Source organism: Mobula hypostoma, chromosome 10 (assembly GCF_963921235.1).
Source record: "Mobula hypostoma chromosome 10, sMobHyp1.1, whole genome shotgun sequence".
Classification (NCBI taxonomy): Eukaryota; Metazoa; Chordata; class Chondrichthyes; order Myliobatiformes; family Myliobatidae; genus Mobula; species Mobula hypostoma.
Window position 1 is genome coordinate 3,641,368 of NC_086106.1, and position 25,758 is coordinate 3,667,125.

At 46.3% G+C, this 25,758-nt stretch overlaps 1 protein-coding gene across 1 annotated transcript; it reads left to right on the forward strand.

The window, feature by feature from the left end:
• Positions 1-268: 268 nt before the first annotated feature.
• polr2i (RNA polymerase II subunit I) lies at positions 269-24,621 on the forward strand. Its single transcript, XM_063059906.1, has 6 exons — positions 269-375; positions 565-619; positions 3,778-3,851; positions 12,075-12,149; positions 16,718-16,769; positions 24,433-24,621. Exons 1-6 carry the CDS (start codon positions 302-304, stop codon positions 24,493-24,495), a joined length of 393 nt encoding a protein of 130 aa, XP_062915976.1. The 5' UTR covers positions 269-301; the 3' UTR covers positions 24,496-24,621.
• The last annotated feature ends 1,137 nt before the right edge of the window (positions 24,622-25,758 follow it).

Below are 25,758 nucleotides of genomic sequence, written 5' to 3' on the forward strand. Positions count from 1 at the left end.
AATCTTTGGTGTGTTAGCTTGTCAGTACTTGTTTATGTATAACTTTTCATAAAATGTTGGTATATTTCGACTTTATCTGAAATAACATTAATCCCAATGCAGCATCTGGGAATATATAGGTACTTTGATGACAGCTTTGCTGTGAAATTTCCAGCTTCCTTGTGTGACTGGGCTTTGACTCTTGCCAGCCGTGAGTCACAGGTCGGTTTTGCAGCGAGTCCCGGGCGGGGTTCGCGTCGCGTTCGCCTGCTCCGCCCGGCACCCGTAGCCGGCGGGAGTGGGCCGTGCTGCGCATGCGCCCATGGCGGCAGCCATGGATTTCGAAGCGGGCCACGGTGGCCCCGGGTTCGTGGGGATCCGGTTCTGTCAGGAATGGTGAGTGTGGCCGGGGCTGGTCGGAAAGGCGTGGGGACCTGGGGTGAGGAAGTGGGTGTGTGCGGAATGATGGGGTTGTGTGTGCAGGAGAGAGCGGGGCGGAAGGATGGGGTGGACGGGTCCTGTGACCCTTGGGGCATTTTCTGATCAATAATTAACGATGACCCTTTTTTTGTTCTCTTGTTTTAGCAATAACATGTTGTACCCGAAAGAGGACAAAGAGAACAGAATCCTGCTTTATGCGGTGAGTTCGAGCATGAATGTCGAATGGGGTTAGGGATGTCTCTCTGTCATACTGACATCATAGTCATAGTCATACTTTATTGATCCCGGGGGAAATTGGTTTTCGTTACAGTTGCACCATAAATAATAAATAGTAATAGAACCATAAATAGTTAAATAGTAATATGTAAATTATGCCAGTAAATTATGAAATGTCCAGGACCAGCCTATTGGCTCAGGGTGTCTGACCCTCCAAGGGAGGAGTTGTAAAGTTTGATGGCCACAGGCAGGAATGACTTCCTATGACGCTCTGTGTTGCATCTCGGTGGAATGAGTCTCTGGCTGAATGTACTCCTGTGCCCAACCAGTACATTATGTGGTGGATGGGAGACATTGTCCAGGATGGCATGCAACTTAGACAGCATCCTCTTTTCAGACACCACCGTAAGAGAGTCCAGTTCCATCCCCACAACATCACTGGCCTTACTAATGAGTTTGTTGATTCTGTTTGTGTCTGCTACCCTCAGCCTGCTGCCCCAGCACACAACAGCAAGCATGATTGCACTGCCCACCACAGACTCGTAGAACATCCTCAGCATCGTCCGGCAGATGTTAAAGGACCTCAGTCTCCTCAGGAAATAGAGACGGCTCTGACCCTTCTTGTAGACAGCCTCAGTGTTCTTTGGCCAGTCCAGTTTATTGTCAATTTGTATCCCCAGGTGTTTGTAATCCTCCACCATGTCCACACTGACCCCCTGGATGGAAACAAGGGTCACCGGTACCTTAGCTCTCCTCAGGTCCACCACCAGCTCCTTAGTCTTTTTCACATTAAGCTGCAGATAAATCATGGGACCAAGTTGAAGTTTATTGTCATCTGACTGTGGATATATAAAACCACACGGAACAGCGTTTCTCCTCGTGAAACACGCTGCGGTGTGACAGTAAACAGCTCACTATCCTTGTGACAAGGCCTCGGTGGCAGCAGGGTACTCTCACAGCCCGAGGGAAGAAGCTGTTACCCAGTCTGGCAGTCCTAGTCCTGATGCTCTTGAACCTCCTTCCCAGTGGTAGTGGGTCAAAGAGATTGTGGGATGCTTTGGCTCTTTGTATAAAATGTCACAACTGGGTGGGGTTGGTGAGATCCTGGTAATCCTCTTGGCAGCATCTTACTTCAGACTCCGTTGCCAAGTTCTCGGCTGGATTTAAGTCAGCATTCTCGCCTTCCACGCAGTCATTCCACACTACATATCAACAGAATATGTTTCTGCAAAGCGTGTCTGTGTCATGAATTGAAGTGCCCGGGCCAGCTGTGTGACGGGCACTTTTCTATAAAATGTTCAAGTGATCCCTGCCCCATGTCACCGCAATTTTAGCTGGAAATTCACCCTTACGCAATTAGTAATCCACTCCTCAAAAATTTCAGAAACGGTACAAAGTTTGTCCTCTCAGAACTTATGTAAACTCTACTGCCCCAACGAGCCCCCCATCAGAATCAGGTTTAATATCAAATTTGTTAACTTAATGCAATACAAAATAGTAGAAAAGCTGAATTATATTTTATATATTAAATAAGTAGTGCAAAAATAGATATTAAAAAAGTAGTGAGGCAGTGTTCATGGGTTCAATGTTCATTCAGAAATCGGATGGCAGAGGGGAAGAAGCTGTTCCTGAATCACTGAGTGTGCGTCTTCAGGCTCCTGTACCTCCTCCCTGAGAACAAGGCAAATCCTGGGTGATGGGGGTCCTTAATGATGGACACCACCTTTTTGAGGCATCGCTTCCTGAAGATGTCCTGGGTACTACGGAGCCTAGTGCCCAGGATGGAGCTGATTAAATGCTTAACTCTTTGCAGCTTATTTTGAAACTGTGCAGTAGCCCCTTCCCCACCCCCACCGAATACCAGACAGTGATGCAGCCAGTTAGAATGTTCTCCATGGTACATCTGTAGAAATTTGCAAGTGTTTAGGTGACGTACAAAATCTGCTCAAACTCCTAATGAAATATAGCTGCCATCATGCCTCTTTGAAGCTGTATCGATATGTTAGGACCAGGTTAGATCCTCAGAGATGTTGACACCCAGTAAATTGAAATTGCTCACACTCTTCACTTCTGACCCCCCCCCCCCCATGAGGACTGGTGTGGGTTTCCTCGTCTTACCCTTTTGAAGTTCGCAATCAGTTCTTCGGTCTTACAGATGCTGAGCACAAAGTTGTTGCTGTGACACCACTCAGCTAACTGGTGTATCTCGCTCCTGTACATCCTCTCATCGCCATCTGAGACTCTGCCAATATCGTCAGCAAATTTATTGCCCAGTGATCAACTAGCCTGCACATCCCTGGGTTGACCCACAAGGGGAGAATGTGCGATCTCCTTACAGACACGGTGGGAATTGAGCCTGGCTTGCTGGCTGTGTGACAACACTGTATGACCAACTACACTGCCATGCTGCTTGAAAGGGGGCTCCCCCATCAGTATGCAAATGGAGACGCCTGCTGAAGAGGTTTGATGCACGTGAACCTCCCAATCCATCCGTGCTTTGCAACTCCAAAAAAAGCTGAGGATTTCATGTTGCGCAAATGAGTTATAAACACAGAGAAAACCTGCAGATGCTGGAAATCCGAGCAACACCCACTAAATGCTGGAGGAGCTCAGCAGGCCAGCATCAATGGAAATGAGTATACGGTTTATGTTTCAGGCCAAGGCCCCTCCTCAGGACTGGAAAAAAGGATGAGGTCAGAGTAAGAAGGTGGGGGGTGGTAGGAGGAAGTAGAAGGTGGCAGGTGAAACTGGCGGAGGAGGCGGGGTGAAGCAAAGAGCTGGGAACTCAATTGGTGAAAGAGATACAGGTCTAGAGGAGGGGGAATCTGATAGGAGAGGTTAGAAGACCATTGAAGAAAGAGCAGGGGGAGGAGCACCAGAAGGAGGTTATGGCAGGTAAGGAGATATGATGAAAGAAGGAAACAGGAATGGAGAATGGTGAGGGGGAGGGGGCAATTACTGGATGCTCGTGCCATCAGGTTGGAGGCGACCCAGACAGAATATGAGGTGTTGCTCCTCCACCCTGAGAGTGGCTTCATCGTAGTGGTAGAGGAGCCCGTGGACCGACATGTCGGAATGGGAATGGGTAGGGGAATTGAAATGGGCGGACGAGATGTCAAATGATTTGTATCTTATCTACAGTGTCGAAACTGTGACTACCAACAGGAGGCTGATAACAGCTGTATCTACGTCAATAAGATCACGCACGAAGTTGAGTAAGTAAAGCTCGAGCTCGTCTGTTGTGTGTTGGTTTAAGCTGTGCATCATTGTGATTTAAGTTCAAAGTCAATTTTATTGTCAAAATGCATACACGTAGCTGCTGAGATTCATTTCCCCGCAGGCATAATCTGTAGAATAGTAACTGCAAACAGGATCAATGAAAGATCAACCAGAGTGCAAAGGCAACAAATTCTGCAAATGCAAAACCAGATAGCAATAAATAAGAGAACATGAGATAAACAGTCCTTAAAGTGAGATCATTGGTTGTAGGAACATCTCAATGGATGGGCAAGTGAGTTTACACAAGACCCTGATGGCTGAGGGGTAGTAACTAGTCTTGAACCTGGTGGTGTGGGTCCTGAGGCTCTTGTACCTTCTACCTGATGACAGCAGTGAGAAAACAGCATGACGTGGGTGGTGGTGATCTCTGATGGATTCTGTTTTCCTGTGAGTGTTTCATGTAGATGTTCTCAGTGGTGTTAAAGGGCTTTACCAGTGATGCACTGGGCCAAATCTGCTACCTTTTGTAAGATTCTCCATTCAAAGGTATTGGTTTTCCAATTCCAGGCTGTGATGCAGCCAGTCAATATACTCTCCACTACACATCCACAGAAGTTTGTCAAGGTTTTAGGTGTCGTGCCGAATCTCCACAGTTTCCTCAGGAGGTAGAGATGCTGCCGTGCTTTCTTCGCAATTGCATTTACGTGCTGGGCCCAGGACAGGTTCACTGAGGTAGTAACACCCAGGAATTTAAAGTTGCTGACCCTCCCCACCTCTGATCCTCTGAGTACTGGTTCACGGACCTCTGGCCTCCCTCTCCTGAATTCTATAGTCAGCATCTTGGTCTTGCTGACATTGAGTGCTTATGGTTTCTTGGAAGGACAATAGACTGCAAATTCTGGAATCTGGAGCAACACACAATCTACTGAAGGAACTCAGTAGGTCAGGCAGCATGCATGGGGGGAGGCGGACGGTTGGCATTTCAGATTGAAACCCTTCATTGGGTCTGAATGATGGAGGGGAGGTAGCAGGCACAAAGCAGTGGAAGGAAGGGTTCGGAGCCAGGGCTGGCAAGCAGTAGGTCAGATCCAGCTGAGGAAGGGTGGGTGATAGGCAGATCGGGGAGGGGAGTGTGGGAACAGTGAGGTAGGCTGGCTGAAGGTGATGATGGGATCACATAGGCGAGGAAATTGGAGCATGGAATGAAGGGAGAGTGGTTGAAGGTGGGGGGGGCAGATGGGAACAGTGGGGAAGATACATAATTTACAATAAGTGTATGAAAAATCCGTTGAATAAGTTGCACAAAGAGAGGGGAAAATACCGAGGAACTATTCATGGGTTTATTGTCCGTTCAGAAATGGGATGGCAGAGGGGAAGAAGCTGTTCCTGAGTCGTTGAGTGTGTGTCTTCAGGCTCCTGTACCCCCTGTCTGGTTGCAATGAGATGACAGCATGTACTGAGTGACCCCGGGGGGGGGGGGGTCGGTCCTTCAGGATGGTTGCCGCCTTTTTGAGGCATCGCTCCTTAGAGATGCCGGGGAGGTTGGTGCCCGTGATGGTCTGACTTTCTGCAGCTTATTTCGATCCTGTGCAGTGACCCTCTTCCCCCCATACCAGACGGTGATGCAACCAGTTAGAATGCTCTCCACAGTTTATCTGTAGAAATTTGCAAGTGTCTTCGCTGACTCACCAAATCTCCTTACACTCTGAATGAAATTTAACTGCTGTTGTGCCTTCTTTATAACTACATCAATGTGTTGGGCCTAGGATAGATTTTTAGAGATGTTGACAACTGTTCACCCTTTCCACTTCTGATCCCTCTATGATAGGGATTTTAATGCCATGGACCTCTACCGTTAATTGAGAGGTCTGTGGTCCCCAGATTGGGAACCCCTGCTCGCTGAGGGCTGGTTCGTGTCCTCTCGACTTGCCCGTCCTGAACTCCATAATCAGTTCCTTGCTCGAAGAGTTGGGGAGCAGCGGAGCTCACCGAGTGGGAGCAGTGGGAGAGACTCTCCCTGAACTCCTGTCAAAGAGAAGATGTAAATTTTGTCAGGGTAGGCGTCCCTCAAAGAGACTGTACAGTGTCCTTCTGAATTGTACTGCGTTTCCGAACCTCTGATGCTGGAGGTTGTCGGGTTAAAGCCTGATTTATACTTCTGCGTGAACTGGACACCGTAACCTGCGCCAGTGACTTACGCGCGTTGTGAGCATTTATACTTGTGTGTTGGTGTGTCTGCACCGCGCTGCAATTCGTGCACGTCACACGTGCGCACACACCTGCCCGTGCAAGGCTTCATGGTCATGGTAGTCTTTCTCGGGGTAAACAAGACGCGAGTTTCTTTTTTCGTAAAAACAAAATGTGTCCTCCATAATTTCGGAGGTATGTAAAGCTTTATGGAAAGCATTGCAGCCAGAGTTCCTTCCCTGCCCTTCAGTCGCCCAGTGGGAAGCTATTGCAGCGTAGGAGGATATGCGGACCAATCACAGTTCTTACGGTCTGCGTTGCCGTGACACGCGGTTACATTTTGGGAGAGGTGCACGTCGCGGCAACACAAGCTCTCGCGTAGGCTCCCGCGTCGGCTTTGCGTAGGGTTTGCGGTGACACATTGACGCAGAGGTATAAACCAGGCTTTAGTCTGATTACTGGCTCGTGCAAGGTCAGGACAGAAGTTGTGCATTTATCAGTCTGCAGCTCAACGTGATGAATGGCTGGTTTCTGATTCACTAGACAACGGTACGTGTCCAAATATCCGGAGGTTTTCTGCTTCCTCCATCAGCTGAAAAGGAGTGGTCAAGTGTGTGCTCGTTGCTGTCACCTAATAATTAGTGCATTTCCAGCATTCCATTAATTAGGAGCAATATCCTCATATTAAAAATTACTTGGCCACACCAGCAGAGGCTGTTGGCTTACTTGCACTGCATCATTTTTTCATTGCTCTATTTATTCTGTAATCAGAATCAGGTTTAATATCACTGGCATATGTTGTGAATTTTGTTGTTATGTGACAAGAGTACATTGTAGTAAAATCTGTGAATTACAGTAATAAGTATATATAAAATAATTAAATAAGTAGTGCAAAAATAGAAATAACAAAAGTATTGAGGTAGTGTTCATGGGTTCAATGTCCATTCAGAAATCTGATGGCAGAGGGGAAGAAGCTGTTCCTGAATCGTTGAGTGTGTGCCTTCAGGCTCCTGTACCTCCTCCCGGATGGTAGCAATGAGAAGAGGGCATGTCCTGGGTGACAGGGTTCTTTAATGATGGACGCTGCCCTTTTGAGGCGTTGTTCCTTGAAGACGTCCTGGATATTACAGGGGCCAGTGCCCATGATGGAGCTGACTGAGTTTACAACTTCCTGCAGCTTATTTTGAACCTGTGCAGTAACCCCCCCGGTGGTGCAGCCTGTTAGAATGCACTCCTCAGTACATCTGTAGAAATTTACAGTAATTTTATATTTTGGCACTTTACTGCTGTCACAAAGCAGATTATCACAGACTGATAATAAGCCTGATTCTGACACATCCTTATATTGAGCAACAACTTGTATTTTGTCTGGGTAGCCTGCAACCCTGATGGTATGAATATTGATTTTTCCTTCTGGTTTAAAAAAACGTTTTTCCCTTCCCTTCCCTTCCCCTCCTTTTATTCCCCACTCTGGCCTCTTACCTCTTCTTACCCGCCTACCACCTCCACCTGGTTCCCCTCCTCCTTCCCTTTCTCCTATGGCCCACTCTCCTCTCCTGTCAGATTCCTTCCTCACCAGCCCTCGACCTTTCCCACCCACCTGGCTTCACCCATCACCTTCCAGCTGTTCACCTTCCCCTCCTCCCACCTTGTTATTCTGGTGTCTTCCCTATTCTTTTCCTGGCCTGATGTAGGATCTCGGCCTGAAACATCGACTTTCCATAGATGCTGCCTGACCTGCTGAGTACCTCCAGCATTTTGACTTTTGTTTCTGACAAACCCTTTAAATGCAGCTTGAGGACAGAAAGGTGCTGAGTTTTGTCACAAGGGGGCACCGGAGAGCTAAGTTAACATACAGGATTTCAGGTTTATTTATTGTCATGTTTATTCAGAGGTAGAGCACGGCCCTTTGAGTCGCACTGCCCAGCAACCCCCGACGAACCCAATTTATCCCACCACTGCCTGCAGGGAGTTTGTATGTTCTCCCAATGACTGCCTGCATTTCCTCCGGGGCTCCAAAGGCATGCTGGTTGATAGGTTAATTGGTCGTTGTAAATTGTCCTGTGGTTGGTCTAGGATTAAGTTGGGGGATTGCTGAGCGGTGTGACTCGAAGTGCCAGGAGGGCCGGCTCCAAGCTGTATCTCTAAATAAATAAATCCTAAACTAGTCACAGGACAATTTACAGTGACCCACTAACCTACAGTGGTATGCAAAAGTTTGGGCACCCCTGGTCAAAATTTCTGTTACTGTGAATAGCTAAGCGAGTAAAAGATGAACTGATTTCCAAAAGGCATAAAGTTAAAGATGACACATTTCTTTAATATTTTAAGCAAGAAAACTTTTTTTTACTTCCATCTTTTACAGTTTAAAAATAACAAAAAAGGAAAAGGACCCGAAGCAGAAGTTTGGGCACCCTGCATGGTCAGTACTTAGTAACACTCCCTTTGGCAAGTATCACAGCTTGTAAACACTCTGCTCTTTTGAGGTCTATCCACAGATTCTCGATGATGTTTAGGTCGGGGGACTGTGAGGGCCATGGCAAAACCTTCAGCTTGCACCTCTTGAGGTAGTCCATTGTGGATTTTGAGGTGTGTTTAGGATCATTCGCCTGTTGCAGAAGCCATCTTCGGCTTTTTTACAGATCGTGTGATGTTTGCTTCCTGAGATTGCTGGTATTTAATTGAGTTCATTCTTCCCTCTACCAGTAAATGTTCCACGTGCCACTGGCTGCAACACAAGCCCAAAGCATGATCGATCCACCCCCGTGCTTAACAGTTGGAGAGGGGCTCTTTTCATGAAATTCTGCACCCTTTTTTCTCCAAACATACCTTTGCTCATTGCGGCCAAAAAGTTCTACTTTAACTTCATCAGTCCACAGAACTTGTTTCCAAAATGCATCAGGCTTGTTTAGATCTTCCTTTGAACCTTTTGAATAGAACTTTTTGGCCCAAACATGAACTGAAAGGCTCTTAGCTGGCTACAGAAAGCGTTTACAAGCTGTGATACTTGCCAAACGGGGTGTTACTAAGTACTGACCATGCAGGGTGCCCAAACTTTTGCTTCGGGCCCTTTTCCTTTTTTGTTATTTTGAAACTGTAAAAGATGGAAATAAAAAAAAATTATTGTTTAAAATATTAAAGAAATGTGTCATCTTTAACTTTATGCCTTTTGGAAATCAGTTCATTTTCTACTCGCTCAGCTATTCACAGTAACAGAAATTTTGACCGGGTTGCCCAAACTTTTGAATGCCACTGTACTAACTGGTACGTTTTGGACTGAAGGTAGAAACCCACCCGTTCTCGGGAGAATGTACAGAATTGAACTCTCAGCTATCTGCTACGCTACTGTGGCTGGCCATATGCACCAGGGAGAAATGAAATTCCTTGTGCAATGTGCACAGTAAACAGTTGGCATGGTACTAATAATTACAGCGATGAGCACAAAATGGGATGGTGCAGAGATTCAGTGCAGCCTGAGTGCAAATACAAAGGTAGATATGGACATTAAGCTCTTAGTACACTTGTTCATTGCGAGACATGTCGTATGACGTGGGTGATCATGGTCTCTCCATCATCATGATTGTTCTGCAAATTTTTCTACAGAAGTGGTTTGCCATTGCCGCCTTCTGGGCAGTGTCTTTATAAGATGGGTTACCCCAGTTATTATCAATCCTCTTCAGAGTTTGTCTGCCTGGCGTCAGTGGTCGCATGACCAGGACTTGTGATATGCACCGGCTGCTCATATATATTGCAGTTGTTTTAGACCCATTTCTGAGGATGCTGGGATTGAACTCTGAACTCGCTGTTACCGTGGCAGCACCACCTGACCCCATGGGTTCACGTGACCCTGATCCGGGGTGGGGGGGGGGGCGCTAAGCAGGTGCTACACCTTGCCCGAGGGTGACCTGCTGGCTAGCGGAGGGAGGGAGCACCTTACACCTCCTTTGGTAGAGACGTATCTCCATCTCGCCACATTGACCTTCCTAATTCAAAGTAATGAGTCCAGGAATTGAGATTTTATGCTGAAGTTGTTTAAAATATTAGTGTGGTGAAATTTGGAGTGTTGTGTGCAGTTCTGATTATTGATTATGTATCAATAAGACTGGAAGAGTGCAGAGAAAATTTACAGAACTTGAGTTGTGGGGAGGGGTTGAATAGGTTAGGACTTTATCCCCTGGAGCGTAGGAGAATGAGGGGAGATTTGATAAGGGTTTGCAAAATTGTGAGGGGTAAAGGTAGAGTAATTACAAGCAGGATTTTTCCACTCCGGTTGGGTGAGACTAAAACTAGGGGACATGGGTTAAGGATGAAAAGTGAAATATTTCAGGGGAACTCAGAGGATGGTGAGAGTGTGGAACGAGTTGCCAGCCGACGTGGTGGATGAGGATTCAATTTCATCGTTTAAGAGAAGTCTGCATCAGTACATGGATGGGAGGGGTTCAGAGGGTTATGGTCCCAGTGCACATTCATAGAACTAAGCAGAGTAGCAGTTCAGCACAGACTAGATGGGCCAAAGGGCCTGTTTCTCTGCTGTAGCGCTCAACAACGGGAAGAAATGCTAACAGAGAGAAGCAGAATGAATGTGGCAGCACCACTGCAAACAGCATGAAACAAGTGGTTGCTTCAGATGATCAGTAGCAGTGGGGAAAGAATGGTTCAGTAGATGCTGTTTTTAATGTTAATTATTGATTTTGTGATCAGCCATGCCGAATGTCTGTTGCCAGTACTCGTTTCAGATTCAGATTTATTTATCATGCGTCCATAAAAACATTGAGTGAAGTGTGGTGTTTGCGTTAACAACCAACAGAACCTGGGATGTGATGGGATCAAGTCCACAAGCGTTGCCACACGTTCTGGCGCCAACATAATGTACCCACGATGCTCAGCAGAACAGCACAAGCAACAACAACAGCAGCAAAACAAACCCCTTTCCCACCCTCCCACGAACACAGACAGGCTTCAGTCCCCAGAATAGGCCGCCTCCAGGCCTTAGCCCTGGACTCGCAGTTATCGTGTCTCCCACCTCCATTCCCTGCCCTGGACCCACAGTTATCAGGCTCCCGAGCTCACAGACTCGCAATTATTGGGCCTTGGGCCTCAGACCTCCAGTCCATGGCCCAGACTCGCGGTCATTGGGCCTCTGATCTTCAGTCCCTAGCCCGGACCCCCTCTGGGCCACACTCGGTCATTGGGCTCCTGACCTCCAGTCCCTGCCCCGGGCACACAGACTCGCAGTCATCGGGCCACCAACCTCCAGTCCCTGCCTCAGACTCACAGATTCACCGTCCCCGACTCCTGACCCCCACTCCCTGCCCCGGACTCTCAGACTCACAAGGCCACCTGGGGATTTTCACCTGCCAGCTTTCTACCTCTGGACTTGCTGACTTTGTCAGTCTTCACATCAGCAAGTATTAATTCTTTTGTTTCATCCAAGCCCCTTGCCCTGCGTATAATCATAGTCATAGTCATACTGTATCGATCCCGGGGGAAATTGGTTTTCGTTACAGTTGCACCATAAATTATAAATAGTAATAGAACCATAAATAGTTAAATAGTAATATGTAAGTTATGCCAGTAAATTATGAAATAAGTCCAGGACCAGCCTATCAGCTCAGAGGTCTGACCCTCCAAGGGAGGAGTTGTAAAGTTTGATGGCCACAGGCAGGAATGACTTCCTATGACGCTCTGTGTTGCATCTCGGTGGGATGAGTCTCTGGCTGAATGTACTCCTGTGCCCACCCAGTACATTATGTAGTGGATGGGAGACATTGACCAAGATGGCATGCAACTTGGACAGCATCCTCTTTTCAGACACCACCGTGAGAGAGTCCAGTTCCATCCCCACAACATCACTGGCCTTACGAATGAGTTTGTTGATTATGTTGGTGTCTGCTGCCCTCACCCTGCTGCCCCAGCACACAACAGCAAACATGATAGCACTGGCCACCACAGACTCGTAGAACATCCTCAGCATCGTCCGGCAGATGTTAAAGGACCTCAGTGTTCATGAATTTCTCCCTTTCTTCAAACAGTGAACTGACACAAATAATAGCAGACGTGGCGCAGGATCCGACGCTGCCCAGAACAGAAGACCATCCTTGTCCAAAGTAAGTAGAACTTCACCACAACTTCTAGCCTTGCTGTCCTGTCTTGTCTTTGTCTACAGTGGGAGTGCATTTCACTCTATCTTTTGATGTCCATGTGACAAATATAGCTAATCTTTAAGTAATCCTTCTATTTCCTGCACTTTCATGTACCTATCGAAACACCTCTGTTGTATTTGCCTCCATGATGACCCCAGGCAGCTTATTCCAGGCACTCATCACTCTCTGTAAGAGCAAAAAAAAATATGCCCTGGACATCGCCTCTCAACTTGTGCCTCTCACCTTAAATGTATGATCTCTGATTTTCTTTGGAATGTGTGTCTGAATAACAAATGTTATGACGTGCTGGTGATATTAAACCCGATTCTGAATAAGTGGTGCAAAAAATGAGGTAATAAAAAACGAGGTAGTATTCATGGGTTCATTGTCCATTCAGAAATCTGATGGTGAAGGGAAAGAAGCTGTTTTTAGAATGTTGAGTGTCTATCTTAAGGCTCGCCTACCACCTCCTTGATGGTAGCAATAAGAAGAGAGCACGTCCTGAGTGATGGGGGTCCTTAATGACGGGTGTGCCGTTTTGAAGAATCGCCTTTTGAAGGTGTTTTCAGTGCTGGGGAGGCTGGTGCCCATGATGGATCTGGCTGAGCTTGTGACTTTCTGCAGCTTTTTCCGATCCTGTGCAGTGGCCCCTCCAATCCAGATGGTGATGCAACCAGTTAGAATATATCTGTAGAAATTGTGAGTGTCTTTGATGACATACCAGTTCTCTTCAAACTCCTTTGAAATTGCATCAATATGTTGGGCCCAAGATGGACCTTCAGAGGTGTTGACCCCCCCCCCCACCCCCTCCAGAAACTATTCAAGCTTTCCACTGCTGATCCCTCGAGGGGGACTGGTGTGTGTTCCCTCAACTTCCCCTTCCTGAAGTTCGCAATCAATTCCTTGGTCTTACTGAAGTTGAGTGCAAGGTTGTTGTGACATCACTCAACTGGCTGATCTGTCTTGCTCCTGTTTGCCTCCTTGTCACCACCTGAAATCCTGCCAACAATTGTGTCATCAGCAAATGGATAGATGGCATTTGAGCTGTGTCTTGCCACGCAGCCATAGTTGTAGAGAGAGTAGAGCAGTAAGCTAAGCGAGCATCCTTGAGGTGCATTGGTGTTGATGGAGAAGAGTTGTCATTTCCTATCTGGACTGACTCTGGTCTCCCAATGAAGAAGTCAAGGATCCAATTGCAGACGGAGGTACAGAGGCCCAGGTTTTGGAGTTTGTCGATTAGGACTGAGAGTATGTTTGTGTTGAACAGTGAGCTGTAATCTGTGAACAGCGGCCTGATGTAGGTACTGCTGTTGTCCAGGTGATCCAAGGCCGAGTGTAGAGCCAGTGAGATTACGTCTGCTGTAGACCTGTTGTAGCAATAGGCAAATTATAGCAGGTTCGGCAGGAGTTGCTATAATTTGCCTGTATTTACTTAGGCAGGAGTTGATTCTAGCCATGACCAACATCTCATAGCACTTCATCACAGTAGATGTGAGTGTCACTGAGTGATGGTATTGAGGCAGCTTACCCTGCTCTTGGGCACTGGTATGATGGGTCACCTTTTGGGAACCTCTGACTGCACCAGTAAGAGATTGACGATGTCCTTGACCAGCCAGTTGGCGCAGGGCTTCGGTGCTCTACCCAGATACACCATCAGGGCCTGACACCTTGCAAGGCTTCACCCTCTTGAAAGATGTTCTGACACTGGCCTCTGAGACAGATCACAGGGTCACCGGATGCCTCAGGGAACTGCACAGGTGTGGTTTTGTTCTCCCTTTTAAAGTGTGCTGAGCTCACCTGAGGGTGAAGCATCACTGCCATTCATGATGTTAGGTTTTGCCTTGTTGGTAATAGTTTACAAACCCTCTCGCAGCTGACATGCATCTGATCCTGTCTCTAACTTCAATCGCAATTCTTTCCGTAGCTCGTACCTGGACTTGAATGCCATTGATAAGACCATAAGATATGGGAGCAGAATTAGGCCATTTGGCCCATCGAGTCTTCTCCGCCATTTCATCATGGCCGATCCAATTTTCCGCTCAACCCCAATCTGCTGCCTTCATGCCTTGACCAGTCAAGAATCTATCAACCTCTGCCTTAAATATACATAAGGGCTTGGCCTGCACAGCTACCTGTGGCAAAGAATTCCACAGATTCACCACTCTCTGACTTAAGAAATTCCTTCTCATCTCCATTCCAAAAGGACATCCCTCTATTCTGAGTCTGTACCCTCTGGTCTTAGACTTTCTCACCAGAGGAAACATCCTCTCCACATCCACTCTATCCAGGCCTTTCACCATTTGATAGGTTTCAATGAGAACATCTCTCATTCTTCTGAATTCTAGTGAATACAGGCCCGGAGCCATCAGATGCTCTTCATATGACAAGCCATTCAATTCTGGAATCATTTTCATGAACCTCTTCTGAACCCTCTCCAGTTTCAGCACATCCTTTCTAAGATAAGGGACCCAAAATTGCTCATGATACTCCAAGTGAGGCCGCGACAGTGCTTTATAAAGCTTCAACATTGCAGCCTTGCTTTTATATTCTAGTCCTCTTAAAATGAATGCTAATGTTGCATTTGCCTTCCTCACCACAAACTCAACCTGTAAATTAATCTTTAGGGCATCCTGCACAAGGACTCCCAGGTCCCTTTGTGCCTCAGGTTTTTGTGTTTTCTCTCCATTTAGAAAACAGTCAACACTTTTATTTCTTCTACCAAAGTAAGTGATCACATACTTCCCATCTGCTGCTTCTTTGCCCATTCTCCTAATCTGTCTCAGGCCTTCTGTAGCCTCTCTATTTCCTCAAATCTACCTGCCCCTCCACCTATCGTCTGCAAACTCTGCAACAAAGGCTTCAATTCCGTCAGCTAACATGAAAAGTAGCGGTCCCAGTGCAGACCCTTGTTAACACCACTAGTCACTGGCAGCCAACCAGAAAAGCCTCCCTTCATTCCCACACTCATTCTCCTGCCAGTCAGCCACTGCGTGATCTATGCTAGAATCTTTCCTGTGATACCGTGGGCTCGTAACTTGTTAAGTAGCGTCCTTTGTGGCACCTTGTCAAAGGCCTTCTGAAAATCCAAGTACACATCAACTGATTCTCCTTTGTCTATCCTGAATGTTATTTCTTCAAAGAATTCCAACAGATTTGTCAGGCAAGATTTTCTTTTGAGATCTAGCCCTCAATGGAGTATGAATCTCCTATTTCATCCATCCTCCAACCTGATGGTATGAACATTGACTTCTCAAACTTCCGCTAATGCCCCACCTGCCCCTCGTACCCCATCCGTTAAGTATTTATATACACACATTCTTTCTCCTACTCTCCTTTTTCTCCCTCTATCCCTGTGACTATACCCCTTGCCCATCCTCTGGGTCCCCCCCTCCTTTCCTTCTTCCTGGGCCTCCTGTCCCGTGATCCTCTCATATCCCTTTTGCCTATCACCTATCCAGCTCTTGGCTCCATCCCTCCCCCTCCTGTCTTCTCCTATCATTTCAGATCTCCCCCTCCCCCTCCCACTTTCAAATCTCTTACTAGCTCTTCCTTCAGTTAGTCCTGATGAAGGGTCTCGGCCCGAAACGTCAACTGTACCGCTTCCTAGAGATACTGCCTGGCCTGCTGCGTTCACCAGCAACTTTGATGTGTGTTGCTAGTTCGTCCACTGTTTTTTGTGGTATGTCTGGTGTGTTCTCGAAGGTATGCACTCAGGTCTTGATGAAGCCCATGACAACTGTGACGTAGTCATTTAGATTCGAAGATGAATCCTTGAATATTGTTCAGTCCACTGACCCAAAGCAGTCCTTTAAGCACTCCTCTGCCTCCTTTGACCATACACCTCAACACTGGTGCTGTGGTCTTCAGTCTCTGCCTATTTGCTGAGAGTAGAAATACAACCAGGGGATCAGACTTCCCAAAGTGTGGCTGTGAGATGGCTGGTAAGCGCCTTTGATGTTTCTATAACAGCGGTCAAGTCTGTTGGCGCCCCTGGTTCCACAGGTGATAGCTGGTGGTAGTTGTTCAGAGACTTCTTCAAATCTCTCGCAATGGCATCAGAGTAATTTGTTTCGTGACTGCTGGTCACGGTGCTCAGCTCCTCCAGTACCTGCCTGATGATGGCCTCAGAAGGAATGCACACCACCACCGGGGTCTTGGCAGAAAACACCCTCGGCAAATAAAATGAATGACACTTGATTGCTCGATGAGCAGTACTGGGCCAGAACCGCCATGACTGTGCACCAAGGCGAGTTAATCATAAAGCACACTCCACCTCCTCCGCTTTAAAAGACTCGGGTGTCCTGTCTTTGCAATGACTGGTGAAAACCGGCTGCAGCGCTGCATCCAAAATGGCCACATTCCTGTGAAGCAAAATACATAGCAGTTGCTGATATCTCTCTAGATGTTCCTATACCTCTGTGAAGCTCTATAGTTTACATTCTTTGCCTCCTTTATTCCACAATGAGTACTGTTAATCTTTCTGTCATGTGCAATCATTAAATTCTGAAACTGTGTTTTGCTCACTTTTGCAGGTGCGGACATAAGGAAGCAGTATTTTTCCAATCACACAGCGCAAGGGCTGAGGTATGACAAGTCCCAACGCAGCTTAATCATGCAGCTGTCGTATCTAGTCAAACCATATACATATCATTCTTAATACAACTAATAACTTAACAATTATTTATTTCCACCGTTTCCGTTGGGAATAAGTCTGAATTTTATCCTTTTGTGAATAGGAGTCAATATTTTAGTTTCTGATTTTCTTTCATTGGTGAAGCTCCTGCTTGCCGGTTGTGGAAGTGCAAGTATTCAGATTATTGCATTCAGAATCAGAAGTGCTTTATTGCCAATATAAGGAATTTCTTTAGCCAGAGAGTGGTGAATCTGTGGAACTCGTTGCCACAGGTGGCTGTGGAGGCTGTTGGGTATATTTAAGGCAAAGGTTGAAAAATTCCTGATGGGTCAGGGCATGAAGGGAGATGGGGAGAAGGCAGGAGAATGAGATTGAGAGGAATAATAAATCAAGCATGATGGAATGACGGAGCAGACTCACTGGGCCAAATGCCAAATTCTGCTCCAGTGTCTTATGGTCTTCCTCCAAGAGGACCACATGGAGGCTTGTGAGCCTCAATGACCCTATGTTGGCTGGAATCGGGGCTTTATGCTTTGGGTCTTGGCAGGGTCACCCATGCCAAACAGGTCAAAGGGTGGAGGGCAGACTAAGAGTGATCCACCGGTCCTCCGAGTTCAAGGGTTCAACTCTGGGCCGACAGCCCTGGCTGGTTAAACGAAACTGTTACGGAAACAGCAATGAAGAATCCTTCTACATCTGAGTGGCCAAGGACAGACAATGATGGAGGACCTTTACTGCTGCCCTGAACATCAGCAGTGTAACGGGCAGCAAGTAAGTCTTATCGACTTGCGTCATCCCTTCCACGTTGCCCTCCATTTTTCTTTCATCCATCTGCCTGCCTAAGAGTCTTTTGAATGTCCCTAGTGTATTTGCCTCTACCACCACCCCTGACAGTGCGCTCCACACACCCACCCCTCTGTTTAAAGAACACTAACTCTAAACACAAGTAAGACTGCAGATGCTGGGAATCCAGAGCAACGCCCCGCAAGATGCAGGAGGAACTCAGCAGGTCAGGCAGCATCAATGGAGAGGAATAGGTAGTCGACAGAATTCTGTCAGCACTTCCATACTTCCTTCCAATCTATTAGCCGTTCCCACACTGGGTAAAAGGTGCTGTCTCTCCACTCTATGCCTCATCACCCTAATATTTCTAACAGCATTTTGTATGGAGAGGAAGACGTAATACTGACTACCTATGTGCATAGAGATTGCTTGAAAGCCCAGCCCTCCTCTGGCACTCTCACACCAGTGAAACAGTTAGAGTCGGATCTGATGATCTCTCAATCCGCAGGTTCTTTCAGCAGTCCAAGAATGAGTTGAAGACACGTTGCTTTGCAATCATTCATTGCAAGTTTAAACAAAGCAGCAAGGTTAGGGTTACTAAAGAAAAGAACTGAGAGCAAAGACAAGATGGTGATTTTTGCAGAAAAAGATACTGTTATACTGAGATCAGGTAAATTCCCAAGATAAACAAGGGCCAGTTAGAAGACAAAAATGTTATACCTGTGTAACACTTAGTCAATGAAAGATGATAAACTGTTATGTGACTGTCATAATATTTTCCCACCAGTAGGTGGAATGTAATTGTGAAAAATAAAAAGTTAGAGAAGTACGAATTATATGTTAGTGAAACTACAAATTTAGTCTTGCTACAAACTCATTAATTCAACTAATACCTTTTTTAAAAAACATAAAGAACAACCAATTCCAACAGTGGTCTTGTGCTGCGTGGCTTGGGGTCAAGTGTATTCTGGTGAGGACTGAAGCAAATAGTACTGATGCTTATCACTAAGATGTGGGGTCCAGGCTGTTTGCTAGTTTGCAGAGTTACAATCAGCTTTATTATCAGTAAAATAGGTCATGAAATTCATTGCTTTGTGGCAGCAATACAGTGCAAGACATAAATAATTATAAGTTACATTATTGTATAAATACAGTGGATTATAGTTAATTGGGTCATATCGGGTCCAGTATATTTTGGTCCAATTAAGCTGGTGCCTTAATTAGCCAAAGTTTCATGGAAATAGTTAAAAAGGTATAACAAAGGCAAACTGCTGTTTAACTGAGTAACAGATTATGTATTTAGATACGGACCAAATTAGAGCACCACCAATAATACTGGTGGTTGCCGTCACATCTGACAATGACAGGAAACCTGTGCGGGAGGTTTTTAAAGTGGAAAAGCCGCTGCACTGGGCCAGTTCCACTCTCTCGACCTCAGGAGTCTGGATCCAGTGCTACAAACTGGGGTCTTCCTCAGATGTGGTGGATGACCATGAAGTCTTCTGTGACTCATCATGCTCTTCACTCTCCATAGAGGTTGCAAAAGCGCCTTCCTCACTGTAGATCACACACCCTTCTTCTTTAAAAGAAGAAATAGCAAGGCTTCTGGAAAGAAATGAATCCATCGGGCAGCCGCAGCATGGATTCAGCAAAGGCAGGTCCTGTTTGACAAACTTACTGGAATTCTTTGAGGATATAACGAGCCCAGTGGATAGAGGGGAACAGATGGACGTTATTTACTTGGATTTCCAGAAGGTGTTCGATAAGGTGCCACATAAAAGACTTATCCATAAGATAAGGATGCACAAAGTTGGGGGGTGATGTTTTAGTGTGTATAGAGGATTGGTTAACATAGAACACAGAATAATACAGCACAGTACAGGCCCTTCGGCCCACATTGTTATGCTGACTCTCAAACCCTGCCTCCCATATAAACCCCCACCTTAAATTCCTCCATATACCTGTCTAATAGTCTCTTAAATTTCACTAGTGTATCTGCCTCCACCACTGACTCAGGCAGTGTATTCCACGCACCAACCACTCTCTGAGTAAAAAACCTTCCTCTAGTATCCCCCTAGAACTTCCCACCCCTTACCTTAAAGCCATGTCCTCTTGTATTGAGCAGTGGTGCCCTGGGGAAGAGGCGCTGGCTATCCACTCTATCTATTCCTCTTATTATCTTGTACACCTCTATCATGTCTCCTCTCATCCTCCTTCTCTCCAAAGAGTAAAGCCCTAGCTCCCTTAATCTCTGATCATAATGCATACTCTCTAAACCAGGCAGCATCCTGGTAAGTCTCCTCTGTACCCTTTCCAGTGCTTCCACATCCTTCCTATAGTGAGGCGGCCAGAAGTGTGGCCTAACCAGAGTTTTATGGAGCTGCATCATTACCTCGCAACTCTTAAACTCTTATCCCTGGACTTATGAAACCTAACACCCCATAAGCTTTCTTAACTACCCCATCTACCTGTGAGGCAACTTTCAGGGATCTGTGGACATGTACCCCCAGATCCCTCTGCTCCTCCATGCTACCAAGTATCCTGCCATTTACTTTGTACTCTGCCTTGGAGTTTGTCCTTCCAAAGTGTACCACCTCACACTTCTCTAGGTTGAACTCCATCTGCCACTTCTCAGCCCACTTCTGCAACCTATCAATGTCTCTCTGCAATCTTCGAACATCCTCTACACTGCCTACAACACCACCAACTTTTGCGTCGTCAGCAAACTTGCCAACCCACTCTTCTACCCCCACATCCAGGTTGTTAATAAAAATCACAAAAAGTAGGGGTCCCAGAACCGATCCTTGTGGGACACCGCTAGTCACAACGCTCGGAATGTACTCTATCCACCACGACCCTCTGCCTTCTGCAGGCAAGCCAATTCTGAATCCACCTGACCAAACTTCCTTGGATCCCATGCCTTCTGACTTTCTGAATAAGCCTACTGTGTGGAACCTTGTCAAATGCCTTACTAAAATCCATATAGATCACATCCACTGCACTACCCTCATCTATATCCCTGGTCACCTCCTCAAAGAACTCTATCGGGCTTGTTAGACACGATCTGCCCTTCACAAAGCCATACTGACTGTCCCTGATCAGACCATGATTCTGTAAATGCCCATAGATCCTATCTCTAAGAATCTTTTCCAAAAGCTTTCCCACCACAGATGTAAGGCTCACTGGTCTATAATTACCCGGACTATCCCTACTACCTTTTTTGAACAAGGGGACAACATTCGTCTCCCTCCAATCCTCGGTACTATTCCCGTAGACAACGAGGACATAAAGATTCTAGCCAGAGGCTCAGCAATCTCTTCCCTCGCCTCGTGGAGCAGCCTGGGGAATATTTCATCAGGGCCCGGGGACTTATCCGTCCTAATGTATTTTAACAACTCCAACACCTCCTCTCCCTTAATATCAACATGCTCCAGAACATCAACCTCACTAATAGAAAGCAGCGATTTGGGATACACGGGTGTTTCTCTGGTTGGCAGTCAGTGGTGAGGGGTGTGCCACAGGGGTCGGTGCTGGGCCCACAACTGTTCACGATATACATTAACAATCTGGAAGAGGGGACCCTGTGTAGTGCATCTAAGTTTGCTAATGACGCTGTATTGAGTGGAAAAGCAAATTGTGCAGACGATACGGAGAGTCTGCAGAGCAATGAAGATAGTTTAAGTAAGTGGGCAAGGGTCTGGCAGATGGAGTACAATGTTGGTAAATGTGAGGTCAGCCACTTTGGAAGGAAAACTGAAAGATCAGATTATTATTTAAATGGTAAAAGATTGCAGCATGCTGTTGTGCAGAGGGACTTGGGAGTGCTCAGGCATGAATCACAAAAGGTTGGTTTGTAGGTGCAGCAGGCTATCAAGAACGCAAATTGGATGTTAGCCTTCACTGCTAGAGGGATTGAATTTAAGAGCAGGGAGGTAATGCTGCAACTGTACAGGGTACTGGGAGGCTGCACCTGGAGTACTGTGTGCAGTTCTAGTCTCCATACTTGAGGAAGGATATACCGGCTTTGGAGGAAGTGCAGAGGAGGTTCACCAGGTTGATTCCACAGATGAGGGGGTTAGACTATGAGGAGAGATTGAGTGTCCTGGGACTGTACTCACTGGAATTCAGAAGAATGAGAGGAGATCTTGTAGAAACATAAAAAATTATGAAAGGGATAGGTAAGATACTGGTAGGTGAGACTAGAACTAGGGGACGTAGCCTCAAGATTCGGGGGAGTAGATTTAGGACGGAGTTGACCAGGAGACATAGGAGCAGAATTAGGCCATCTGGCCCATTGAGTCTGCTCCGCCATTCAATAAGAACATGGCTGATCCTTTTTTCCCTCCTTCTCAACCCCAGTTCCCGGCTTCTCCCCGTAACCTTTGATGCCATGTTCAATCAAGAACCTATCAATCTCTGAGGAAGAACTGCTTTTCCCAAAGAGTAGCAAATCTGTGGAATTCTTTGCCCAATGGAACAGTGGAGACTACCTCAATAAATACATTTAGGACGAGCTTGGATAGATTTTTACATAGTAGGGGAATTAAGGTTTATGGGGGAAAGGGAGGTTGGTGGAGATGAGTCCATGGCCAGATCAGCCATGATCTTATTGAATGGTGGAGCAGGTTCGATGGGCCAGATGGCCGACTCCTGCTCCTGTTTCTTATGTTCTTATGTGCAGCCAGTCTGCTGGAGCTAAGTTCACATTGCTAGGACAGGCATGTCCCTATCTCACCGGGGTATGAGGCCGCCAGCTACCCTCATCTGGTTTAGCCCACCTGTCGAAGGTGTGGCCACTGTCACACGCAACGGCTACTGCAGCCACAGGTGAGAGCTGAGTGCCCAGTGGGGACCGAAGGTAACATTCAAGATGATTGTTTTTGCTTTCAAGTCCTTCGTAGTTCCTGACTTGATGAAGTAGTGAAATTGTTCCAGTTTCACTCCCAGCTCTTTCTGACATCTCCAAGCCTGAATGCTTGAAACTGAAGAGTAAAACAGTTCTGAATTTTTCTCACCAGCTATCAGTGACAAAAATCACTGCTTTTTGAACACAAGCACATACAACTGACGCTGTTTAAAAACTACTTGCTTTAAGCATGTATAGTGTTTAACAGACACACGACTGAAATCTAGTTAGAAGCTGTTCAGTAACAGTCTCCTGTCCCAATTAGGCAGCATAGTGTCCCAAATAAATGTAAGGAATCCCGGCTATCTTATTGATTTGTTTTTGTTCTCTGAGAGTTGGCCCAAATCAGCTGCTGCCTCAATTAACTTTTATCCACTGTATTGCAAAAGAGGAATAGTGTGGTAGTGTTCATGGACCATTCCAAAATCTGAGGGCAGAGGGGAAGAAGCTGTTCCGAAAACACTGAGTGTGGATCCTCAGACTCCAATGGTAGTAAGGAGAAGAGGGCATACACGAGGAAATCTGCAGACGCTGGAAATCCAAGCCACACACATCAAAGTTGCTGGTGAACGCCAGCTGCCTGGCCTGCTGCGTTCATTTATTTATATACACACATTCTTTTTCTGTCCCTCCTTTTTCTCCCTCTGTCCTTCTCACTATACCCCTTGCCCATCCTCTGGGTTTTTCTTCTCCCCTCCCCCTCTTCCTTCTCCCTGGGCCTCCTGTCCCGTGATCCTTTCATATCCCTTTTGCCAATCACCTGTCCAGCTCTTGGCTCCATCCCTTCCTCTCCTGTCTTCTCCTAGCATTTTGGATCTCCCCCTCCCCCTCCCACTTTCAAATCTCTTACTAACTCTTCCTTCAGTTAGTCCTGACGAAGGGTCTCGGCCTGAAACGTTGACTGTACCTCTTCCTAGAGATGCTGCCTGGCCTGCTGCGTTCACCAGCAACTTAGAAGAGGACATACCCTAGATGGAGAGAGTCCTTCGTGATGGTTCAAAATAAATTTATTATCAAAGTTCCTATATGTTACCATATGCAACCCTGAGATTCATTTTCCTGTGGGCATCCTCAATAAATCCAGTAGAACCAATGAAAGACCAGTGTGCAAAAGACAGCAAGCTGCAAATACGAAAAGAAAAAAAGAGGATAATGGTAAGAAATAACAAGCAATAAATATCAGGAACGTGAGATGAAGAGTCCTTGAAAGACTACACATGAATCAGAATATAACCATATAACAATTACAGCACGGAAACAGGCCATCTCGGCCCTGCTAATATGATGCACCTTACAATGTGGTTATAATCATATTACAAAATAATCAGAAGCGTTTACATTAAATGTGGTATACAAACAACCTACACATTTTTTTTTAAGGCATCCGTTAGTCTTGTGAGACCATGGATCTGCGCCTGGAAAGTCTTCACTCTCCAGGGCGCAGGCCTGGGCAAGGTTGTATGGAAGACCGGCAGTTGCCCATGCTGCAAGTCTCCCCTCTCCACGACACCGATGTTGTCCAAGGGAGGGGCATTAGGACCCATACAGCTTGGCACCGGTGTCGTCATATTTACACATCCCATTACTAAAGTGATGGAATATTCTGCCGGATATGGTGGAAAAGGCACCGTAAAGCCAACCCAAGTGCATCAGCTCAGTTTGGGGCCCGTTATGTGAAAATATACCAAGGAAGACGTCGACAGGCGTACACTTAGCACTACGGCACCGAGAAGGCAATGTTTGTGTGTGTGAGGAGTGCATTCATTGAGTACTCTCTGTCAAATGCTACACTCACGGGTCCCTGTTACGGTATGTAATACATGTCCCAATGATGTGCAAGTAAGTTCAGTGGTACCTGTGACTGGTTCGTGACAAGGATTGAGAGTTTGCTGCATGTCTCCAATACACCCTTTCCCTCCCTGCAGGACGCCATGAGACTGTACTACGTGTGCACAGCCGTACACTGCGGCCATCGCTGGACTGAGTAAGGACACGGTGGTGCCCTCTATCGCGATGTTGTACCTGTACCGGCTGTGGTGTCCAGCCGACTTGTCAGCGGCTCACGTCAGAGACTGTGTACAAGTTATGACTGAATTAAATGCTGTGATAAAGTATTTACCTTCTTGAAAGCATTTTTTCTAGTTTTCTAATCTTGTAAATCTTGCAATAAATTTTTTTTTTAAAGTTGGAGTACTTTAATGGGTCTTTGTGAGATTTGTTTCACTGCTGATCAGGTCCATTAGGATCTGGTCTGCATCCTCCCTGTTTTACTTCGCTGGATTCTGTCACTTTGTCTTGGATTTGATTTGCCCATATTCTGTATCCTTCTCTAATACCTTCTCTGTAAAGCTACGGGATGTGTCCCGTATGGGTTAATGAACCTTGACTCCCACCTTTAGGACCCTCTCTCTCTACCCATCTCTGTATCTCTTTGTGTTTTGGCTACTTATTCCAGTAACTCCTCTGTCACTTTGGTGTTACCCAAAGAGATTCAAGACACTTTGCATTGAGAAAGTTAGTGGAAGAATGGCAAAAGAAATTTAGACCGTAAGACACTGGGGCAGATTGGGCCAGTGAGACTATTGAGTCTGTTCCATGATTCCATCATGACTGATTTATTATCCCTCTCAACCCATTGTCCTACTTTCTCCCAGTAAACTTTGACACCCTTACTAATCAAGAACCTGTCAACCTCCTCTTTAAATGTACCCAATGACTCGGCCTCCAGTCATTTGTGGCAATGAATTCCACAGATTCATCACTCTCTGCCCAAAGAAATTCCTCCTCATCTCTGTTCTAAAGGGATGCCCTCTGGTCCTAGGCTCCACCCGTCTAGACCTTCCAATATTCGATGAGGTCCACCTGTATTCTTCTGAACTCCAGTGAATACAGGCCAAGAGCAGTCAAGCTGGGGTTCATTCTTGTGGACCCTTTCCAGTGCCAGCGTATCCTTAGATAAGGGGTCCTAAAAATGCTCACAATGTTCCAAGTGTATCTGACCAATGCCTTATAAAACCTCAGCATTACATCTTTGCTTTTATTTTCTAGTTCTGTCAATAAATGCTAACATTGCGTTTGCCTTCCTCACCACTGACTCAACCTGCAAGTTAACCTTCAGGGAATCCTATACAAGGACTCCCAAATCCCTTTGAACCTCTGATTTCTGAATTTTCTCCCAGTTTTGAAAATAATCTGTGCCTTTATTCCTTCTATCAAAGTGCATCGGCTTTCTTTGCCCATTCTTCTGCTCT

What these genes read in the sequence shown, in the direction of transcription:
- polr2i (XM_063059906.1), top strand. Translation starts at nt 302, where the DNA reads ATGGCGGCAGCCATGGATTTCGAAGCGGGCCACGGTGGCCCCGGGTTC. An exon ending in GAAGACCATCCTTGTCCAAA is followed by an intron (nt 12,150 to 16,717) that starts GTAAGTAGAACT and finishes TCACTTTTGCAG; the next exon opens with GTGCGGACATAAGGAAGCAG. An exon ending in CACACAGCGCAAGGGCTGAG is followed by an intron (nt 16,770 to 24,432) that starts GTATGACAAGTC and finishes CCCTCCCTGCAG; the next exon opens with GACGCCATGAGACTGTACTA.